The sequence below is a fragment of the Vigna umbellata genome, chromosome 5 (genome assembly GCF_029865625.1).
Source record: "Vigna umbellata cultivar VRB3 chromosome 5, Vumbellata_1.0, whole genome shotgun sequence".
NCBI classification, from domain to species: Eukaryota; Viridiplantae; Streptophyta; class Magnoliopsida; order Fabales; family Fabaceae; genus Vigna; species Vigna umbellata.
The window spans coordinates 7524895-7534430 of NC_142169.1; the positions used below are offsets into that span (position 1 = coordinate 7524895).

General features: G+C 34.9%; 2 protein-coding genes and 1 long non-coding RNA gene across 3 annotated transcripts; 2 read left to right on the plus strand and 1 right to left on the minus strand.

Moving 5' to 3' along the window:
- LOC148197613 (uncharacterized) lies at nt 1–477 on the minus strand. The gene is made up of 2 exons (XR_015786790.1): nt 305–477; nt 1–206 (listed from the first exon to the last, which is right to left on the minus strand). It is a non-coding gene; the product is annotated as an uncharacterized LOC148197613 (long non-coding RNA).
- Nucleotides 478–4517: 4040 nt separating this feature from the next.
- On the plus strand, nt 4518–6234 carry LOC124821115 (uncharacterized). Its single transcript, XM_047292951.2, has 2 exons — nt 4518–5164; nt 5508–6234. Exons 1-2 carry the CDS (start codon nt 4518–4520, stop codon nt 6232–6234), a joined length of 1374 nt encoding a protein of 457 aa, XP_047148907.2.
- Nucleotides 6231–6981, plus strand: LOC148197614 (uncharacterized). Its single transcript, XM_088115587.1, has 3 exons — nt 6231–6479; nt 6553–6624; nt 6817–6981. The coding sequence occupies exons 1-3, from the start codon at nt 6231–6233 to the stop codon at nt 6979–6981; spliced, it is 486 nt and encodes a 161-aa protein (XP_087971713.1).
- Nucleotides 6982–9536: the final 2555 nt, after the last annotated feature.

Consider the following 9536-nt stretch of genomic DNA (forward strand, 5'->3'; position numbering starts at 1 on the left):
TAGTTCAAAACACGCATTTTATTATAAAGTAGTAGAAAATATAAGTGAATCAGTGAATCAGGAACAACAACATAGATTAAGAGATCCTTGCTTGAGACAGAAGCCATTCTTAAAGCCGTTCTTAGTGCAACCTGTGTTGCATTGTGGACTGCATTGCCCTATGCAGTGAAAGCCTGGATCAGTTATTCCTGTTACTGCTTCTGGTACTGCATTCAGATCACAATTTCACCATAAATTGAAAAATAAATATGGATTTTTGCAGTTGTGAAAAAAATAAAAATAAAAACTTCTTTCTTCCACTTACCTGACGTCAGAACCAAAGCAACAACCAAAACTCCCAAGATGAAAGATTGACAGAAGCGGGAACCCATTTTAAGAGAACTTTAGTTCTGAAATTCTGATATTTCTTTCTGCTCAAATTAATGTTTCATATGCTGCTCACTGTATAATATATATATATAGAATTTTGTTTTTAGGAAAACGGTAACACTACGTACTTTTATCTTCATTCGACACATAGTATAAAGATAAAATAGTTATAAAAATGAAACATTTTGTATTTTTTTAATAAAAAACAAAAAAAAAACAAAGATAATATCAAATATGAATATAAAAGATTTAGGTATGTTAAAGAATATTTTATTTTTCAGGAATATCTGTTGAATGAAAAATGTTTTTTTTCTCTGGTCAAAATAAATCACAGGTTATTTAATAGTTTTGAAAGTCAAAATGTACCTTAAAATTTTTTACTTTAAATCTGTATAATATTTTACATGTTTAATTTAATCATAGGTTCAACGTTCAAATAAAGAATGTTGCTTTAATTTTTTACAGAAATTATAGTTACGATTTGTAAAATATTATTCTTAAAAAAATTTGAAACGTATACTTGAATCATTTAATTAAAAACCATAGGTAACTTGAACGTTTTTAAAGAAATGTTTGATGAATAATTTAATTGATCGTATCTTAATCAATAATATTATTTAATTATTTGAGTTTTGAATTTGAAAATTCTTCTACGATGAATTTTAATAAAGGTATTTATTACTACATTTTAATAAAGCTAATTGTAAAACAATTTAACCTAACCTACCCTAAAGATGCTAACATAATTTAATTTAAGATGCTAATCTAAGTTAATTCATGATTATAAAGATATTCAATGAGTATATTTGAATATCAATCACACTATATAATCCCAATGAGTATATTTGTAAAATTGAACCAATTGGGTCCTCTCCCCTTAAGTTTCCAAGACGCGTTAAACAGATGCTGAGGTGTATTTTTTTTACATGGCGTGACATTGTCTATTAAATTGAATAGGCGATTTGTTGTAAATCAACAATTCCACGTGGATGTGCAAACAAAACGTGGATGTCAACCAAACCCAACAAGTTCTACTTCTTCTGTGACCACCGGAAACCGTCCCAGAATCGGCCCACCGGCCGCGACGGCCTCTTCTTCAGCCGCCACCCATCTTGTAGATCTTGAAGCAAAAACCAGCAAAACCAATGGCTCAACTCAATCTCAGAAAGGTACTATTGTTCTTTGCATCAGTTCTTCTTTGGAACCTCAATGTGAGACTACACACTTGTCTGCTACAAGAAATATGTTGGATGCAGAAAAAGAAGTACTAGACAACCCTTCCAAAAAGAAAACCACCACTCAATCCACCAAAAATCAAACCAAACTCATCAAACCCACTGCTCTATCTTCAAAGAATCAAACCAAGACCATCAAATCCAACAACATTTCCTTAAAAAACCAAACCAACAAAAGCAGATCAAACTCACGAGGCAACAAACAAGAAACAAAAGACTCCACAACAACAATCCAAGAACAAACCTACGAAACAGACACCGTCGAGTTGGATTCTGGACGAGGATGACGAATTGGTTTCAGAGTTCACAGATCTACCAAATAGATTCCACCAAACACTCCTCCCCGACCTCGAACGAATCTCAACCACTTCCAAAACCTACATCACAATGGACCTAGATCCTCCGGTACCCATCGACCTCAACTGCCGAAAAGATTTCTCGGTTGTATCTCGCTGGCGAAGTGTTCCACCGCTGCCCGTTTTCTAAGCTGTTTGGTCTCTCCACTGAACTAGCCTCACAGACCTAACATTGTTCCTTGGACCATGCATTGTTCTCTCTCTTCTCTCACCGGAAAAGGAACAATTTTTCAACAATTTGGCCTGAGATACACCGTCGTCTGAGTTCAGATCGGCAAACTATTGTCGCCTTTGCTGGTTCGCTAGATTTGCAAAGGGGTGATCTCGCCTTCCTGGTGCGTTTATCGCGTGGGAAGTGAAGGATGGTTGTTTGGCTGCGCATGGTGGAGCTCGTTTTGCGTGGTAGAGGCGATCTGGGATCGCGATCTCGCTTGGCTGGTTCAAATTTACGAATAATAGTAAATTTGGGTGAATCACCTAAAAAAATTCCACGTAATAAAACACTCCTACATCAGCATTTTAAGAGTGGACCACGTCATCACAATTAACACCGTCTGTCAAAATTTAACGGAGAGGACAAAATTGACTCAATTTTACTTATGTGGACCCAATTTTAACACTTTAAAAGACAAGGACCCACTTGAGATTCCCCAACAAATATAAAGATGATCCGAGAGTTTAAACCTATTATATAACACCCCTACAAAATAAAGACTAAGTTTATGGCAGTTAAAAATATTGTTTCTTACGGTTGTAAAAGGTTACAAATAATTATTTTACTGGCACTAAATAATGACTTTTAGCGGTTTTTATCTCTGCGCTGGTAATTTTGCAACAATGAATACCATTATTATTGGCGATTAAACCTTTATTCTTTTTGTGTATTTACGATTTTAGCTACTACACATATTTTTATTTGAAAAAGAATCAATAGCGTATTTTAAATGTCATTATTATTACTTTTGTAATTTTTAACCCATATATTGTCCAAATATAAAAATTTAATCATACAAAAAATTTAATACTTTCAAGATAAAGGAATTCAACAAGATTAACAATAAACATACAAATTCATCAATAAAAACTTTACATAATTATATCATAGTATATTTTCAAATAAGAAGTGTATTATACCTAGTAGAGACAGAACGGTCGTCCACTCAACACCGTTCGGTCTAGCTACAGTAAAAGTACCCGTCAACCAGTTCAAATGGTTTTATCAATATTAGGCCGAAGTTGGACCAGTGTTTAAGTTATGGGTGTTACTCCCTCCACCACCACCACTTGCTTCCTCCACCACCCGATTCCTGTTTTACCCTTCTCTTTATTTTCCCATTCCTATTTTACCCTTAATAAAATTTTAGGGTTAATATTTTTTAACCTCTCTACATGTATGAAGTGCAACAACTCTTCTTCCTCTTTATCATTTGTCCCTCATTGTTTCATTGTGTTCTTCTTCCTCTCACGTTCCACTTCTTCCTCTCGTTTATAGAATTGTGGTGTGAGAGAGTGTGGTGGACTTTCAGTGTGCCTAGTGAGAGATTGCAAGTGGTGGAAGCAATTGATCAGTCGTGCTATGTGGTGGTGGTGTGGTGGTGCTTGAAGGTGCAGGTCCAGAGATTTGTCCTGAATGTGCAAAATAAACCCTAAAAAATAAACGTATAATCTTTAAACGGATGTGAGCATCCGTCACCGGATATCAACATCCATTTAAGAGAAAATGGATGTCGATATCCGTTTTTCCTTAAACGGATGTTGACATCCGCTGACGGATGCTCACATCCATTTAAAGATTATACGTTTATCTTCGAGTTATTTTTTATATTAATTTCAGAGATATTTTAACAATGTAATTTATATGTTTTGATATATTATATTTGAATATATTTTGATGTATTTTAATAATGTATTTTTGAAGATCTTTATTGTGTTAGTATATATTTAGATTTTTTTATATTTTGCTCGTTATATATAATTAGTTTCTTGTTTTAATGTTTTTGTATAATATATGTTTTTTATATATGATTTTTGTATTCTTTAACAATTTTATAATTATATAATAAATTATTTATTAGTTTAATGATATGAAATATATAATTTTATTATATTAATATTTTTATATTTGTTTGATTAATTATTAATTATATTAATAAGACTTATTATAATTTTATAGGTGATTATTGTTTAAAATGGATGAATATCTTCATATGGATTCTCAAGTTGGTTCTAGTTTGATATCCGATTTCTCTTCATTCATTAGCAAAGTTGGAGAGGGGGATTTGACAAATAAATTTACCACAAATGAAATATTTCGTTCACGGGAGCACTTAATTGATTGGGTGAGAGAGATGACTTATGATTTATGATTTGTTGTGGTAATAGTAAGATCTGATATAGCTACCGGTGTACGAAGAAGAAAAACGTTCGTCATACTTGGATGTGAAAGAGGAGGGAAATATTGGAAATACAAAGCCGATGTGGTGCCTAGTGTATACGACACTCGTAAATGTGAGTGTCCGTTTAGATAAAAGGGTAAACCATGTTCAGACGGTGATGGATGGTGTTGAAGGTGATGTGTGGACATCACAACCATGAGTTGGCTGAAACTTTAGTTGGACATCCTTATGCTGGCAGGTTAAATATGAGTGAGCAGTCATTACTTGTTGATATGACAAAGAGTAAAGTTACACCTGAAAATATTTTATTAACCCTCAAACAAAATCATGATCGAAATGTCACAACGATTAAACAAATCTACAATGCAAGGCAAGCGTATAAACGATCATTGAGAGGGTCCAGAACTGAACTACAACAACTTATGATGTTGTTGGACCGGGATAAGTACATTCATTGGAGTAGGTGTGCCGACGATTTAGAGGTTGTTACTGACCTATTTTGGACACATCCTAAAGCGGTGAAATTGTTAAACTCATTTAATGTTGTATTTTTGATGGATTTCACATATAAAACAAACAGATATAGACTTCCATTGCTTGAGATTGTGGGCGTGACGTCTACAGGGTTAAACTTCTCTTCAACATTTGCTTTCTTGTCTACTAAACGAAAGATTAATTTCACATGGGTTTTGGAAAAGCTGAAAGGTTTATTTTTAACATCTAAGGGTGGTCCTAAAGTCATTGTGACTGACCGAGACTTGGCTTTGATGAATGTCATTGCAAATGTATTTCCTGAGTCATATCAGATGTTATGTCAATTCCACATGCTTAAAAATGTTAAAGCTAAATGCAAAAATGTTAGTTCATTCTACTGAGGTTTGGGGTGTGTTGATGGATGCATGGCAAAATGTGATGGATTGGTGAGTATGTGAATGGTTTTCAATACGCGAGCAGTTCATGGCCTTTGTTATTTGAATATGTGAATCAGACTTGGATTATTCCATACAATACATACTTTGTAAAGTTTTAGACGAACAGAGTAATGCATTTAGGGAACACAACCACAAATAGGTATGTTGTAATGTTATTTTATTTATTAGTTTTGTAGAGAAATATTTATTTACACTTGTTGATGTTTTTTTTTATTTCAGGCTTGAGTCTGGTCATTGGAGTCTGAAGAAAGTTCTGGGCAATAGTATGGATGATTTGTGTTCTTGTTGGGATAGTATTCATAACGTCGTTATCCTACAACACAACAAGATTAAGGCGTCATTTGAAAGAAGTCTATTGCTCACGAGTGACCCTTTTAAAGGATACATATATAAAAAACTTATTGGGTGTGTCTCTCGATATGCATTGGATCTCATTGCTAAGGAATTGGAAAGAGTGCAGCAGATAGGATTGGACTCATCAAAGTGTGGATGCGTATTGAGACGTACATTTGGTGTCCCCTATGCATGTGAATTAGCACGCTATGATGTTGGATTGATCCCTCTGGGTGAATTTCATATCATGTGGCGAAGATTGCATTTCTCAAATGTTGAATTAAATGAAACCGAGCTCGAGTTATCCATTAAAGATGAGTTGAAACAAGTAGAAGAACGATTCAATGAGGTTGACATTGGAGGTAAAGTCATCATCAAGCAGAATTTACTTGAAATTACTTGTCCTACATTGACATCAATGGTCCCTCCATTACATAAAGTCAAGACAAAGGGTGCCCAAAAAAGTAAAGTTCAACGAAGAGAAAGGTCTACTACGCGGGATCCATCATATTTTGAGTATGTCGATGCCTTTCATTCAACCATAGAATCTTCAACTGTGAAAAGTAAATTACAATCAAAGCCAAATGTAGTGAAGAAAAGAGAGTTCCAATGATAGACCAGTTTCATTCTATTACTTACCCCTTCATTGTGGACGTTGTTGATGTTGTGGCTGATGGTCACTGTGGATATAGATGCATTGCTGCGTCGTTGGGACATGGAGAAGATTCATGGCCCGTTATCAGAAATGATTTGTACAAAGAACTCAGTCAATGGCGTGATGAATACGCAAGCCTAGTAGGAGGGTATGATAGACTAGAAGAACTGAGGAACTCTTTGTTGGTGAGATCACAATTGACAGTAAGTGTTTCCTGTTTTATGTATTTTATTTATTATATTTATTTTATCTAACAACTTCTTTTATTCATAACAGGCTAATAGGAATAAGTGGATGACACTACCAGACATTGGTTATGCAATTGCTAACCGATATAATGTCATCTTAGTGTGTATGTCATCATCTCAAATACTATCTTCCCACTACGTTCCACAACACCTTATGAAATAACTCAACATCGGTTAATTTGTATAGGACATGTTCATGGATGTCATTTCGTGCAGGTAATTGTATTATTTTGTGATTTCATTTGAAAATTACTTATAACTCAATTAACTATTGTAATTTGTATTATGGCAGGTTAAGTTACAAGAAGGTTGTCCTTTGCCCATGGTGAATATCATCTCCTCAATCCACTGTTATCCTGAGGCACGAACATGGTCATCTATTTATACTAGTAGGATGCAATCATTTGCACAATTGATGAGCGTAACGACATCTTATGTTGACTTGGGTGATTCGTGATATTTATAAAGATATGTAAAAATACACTATTACTTTTTGTTAAGGTGTATTTTAAGCTTTTTATGGAGCCACACCCTTCATTCAACTAAAATACTAAACATTTACGTTTCTATCTTATAAAAAAACTCCTGGACGTATATCTCTCCCTTCTTTTCCTTTACGTAACTCCTAATATAATATTATATTATATATATATATATATATATATATATATATATATATATATATATATATATATAACACCTAATATAATATATTATATATTTATATATACATATATGTACGTAACTTTTATAGCATGCATATCAAAGCGGCCCCACTTCAATGCCCAATGCTAAAATCACTAATATACCTGGCATAAAATCACTAATATACCTGGAAGAAAAGTAAAACTTATGTACTCTATAAAAGTAATGTGATGAATGACAATTGTTTTGAAAGGAATCCATAAAAATTTCATAATGAATGGCATATTACTTTGAAATAAGTACTACATGCAAGGATTCCATATAAAGTATATAAAGTATGATTAATGGTGTATATTTAGATTAATAAAAATAAAACAAATAATATAATCTTTGTAGAAAATCGTAGTATTGTACCACATTTAATAATGCAAGTTTTATAAAAATTAAATTACAACTCTAAGCCATTAGTTGAAATAAACCTCTGCACCATATTTATAAAATGAAAATCATATTAAATGAAAATAGGGTGAATGGCATAATATATTACAACTTGTCTAAAAGAACCTTCCAACATTCATTAAGCATGCACAGACCCAGTAACAACGATGCACAAAAGACTTTACTCTCATAATATTAGTTGTATATTGAGGAAATACAAAAAATTTTAAGAAATGAAAAACATACAAAATGTAGTAATTTACTTAAGGCCAAATTTTGGAAAAGAATATTATTTAACGAACATTTAAGGTAAAAATTAGTGTATCCCAAATAATACATAATCTCGTGAGTCATAACTTGTTAAAAAAATGAAATACAAAGTCCTATGAATTAGACGTCGACCGTTTACCACGCACATGCCTCTGCCCTCTCCTAGTCGGAGAATATTCGTCGATGCCCTCATTAGCAATCTGAAGTAGGTCCACCGACACCTGATGTACAACAGTACCCTCGGTCACATGACAACACAATATCAACGATTGTAACATTCTCGCCATTCGCCTAAATCTAGCCTGCATTATAATTATATCAAACAAATAAATAAACATGGTTAAGAAAATTTAATAACATAAGCAATGAAAAATAACATACCACGATGCCAGATGGTGAAGGTGGAGAGGATCTACGATGGGGTCGTGCCTCCTGTGGAACATCGGGGCGTTGTGTAGGCGCAAGAGCCGGTCTCGCGTCAGGAGGAGCAGGAATAATATAGGGATGTGAAACCCTCCTAAACCACTGTATGTATCCATCGAGACATTCAGAAGGCTATGATGCCTGTCTCACATTCATAATAACGTGATTCATGAAGTGCAACCACGCATAATCAACAACGACTACATTTGCATCTGCAACGGCAGTGGGTGGTCGTGGAATCTCCTGGTATAACCCAAACTGCCTCATCACACGCTCAGAAAAATGACGGGAAAGGGTGTCACCAATCCAAATCCATCCAGAATACATACATATGCCGAAGAATGGACGAATGCCCTGATGTCCCTCATATGGATGTCATACAACTCCACTGTATGTCAGGCCATCCAACTGTGACCAAATCTCTGCAAGAGTCGAACTCTGCCGAGGGCTCTGCCACCTAACTGCACGTGATGTGGTCTCATCATAAGAAGACACCAACCGCCTCCTTCCCATTCTAGGGAAATGCTCGTATATCCAACTCTAAAAATGCAATTATTCAATTAAATATCTTTCTTCTTTGAACATGGAAATAAGTACATCAAATAAATGTGAAGGGTATATGTCTGTACCTGACACAAAGTCAGAAATCCAGCCATCTGCTTCAAGGAAGCCAGACTCGCATCCCTGAGCTGGTCGTACAAATAGGCGAGTGCAACAACACCCCAAGCATATCTGCCACATGCGTGTACATCTTTAAATAATAATAGGTAAGACACACGTATAGAAGTGACACTTTTATTTGTGAAAATAGTGCATCCTACTATATGCAACAGATATGCTCTGGCAGCATAATCCCAATGTTGCGGCTGACACCTCTGAACATATATCTCTCTGAGCCAGCTGAGTATGACTTTCGAACCACGTGCATCCTCCATCTTAGCATCAGCTGCGCCACCATCAACGCCAAGCAGGTCTACAAGGGCTCTACGAGCCTCCTCAAACTCCAACTCCTCCAAATCACATAATTGTCCTAGTACCGGGAGGTGAAGTAAAGTGGAGACATCGTCAAGAGTGATCGACATCTCCCCTACAAGGAGATGGAAACTACTCGTCTCAAAGTGCCATCTCTCTATGAAATTGAGCAACAAGCCCTTATCAACGTAATCATAACAAATACCTGTGAGAGGCATCAAAGAGGAATTCAACACAATGTGTTGAATTCCTTCGGCGCATGGT

What these genes read in the sequence shown, in the direction of transcription:
- LOC124821115 (XM_047292951.2), top strand. Translation starts at nt 4,518, where the DNA reads ATGGTGTTGAAGGTGATGTGTGGACATCACAACCATGAGTTGGCTGAA. An exon ending in TTTCCTGAGTCATATCAGAT is followed by an intron (nt 5,165 to 5,507) that starts GTTATGTCAATT and finishes TTTTTATTTCAG; the next exon opens with GCTTGAGTCTGGTCATTGGA.
- LOC148197614 (XM_088115587.1), top strand. Translation starts at nt 6,231, where the DNA reads ATGATAGACCAGTTTCATTCTATTACTTACCCCTTCATTGTGGACGTT. An exon ending in TGGTGAGATCACAATTGACA is followed by an intron (nt 6,480 to 6,552) that starts GTAAGTGTTTCC and finishes TATTCATAACAG; the next exon opens with GCTAATAGGAATAAGTGGAT. An exon ending in ACCGATATAATGTCATCTTA is followed by an intron (nt 6,625 to 6,816) that starts GTGTGTATGTCA and finishes GTATTATGGCAG; the next exon opens with GTTAAGTTACAAGAAGGTTG.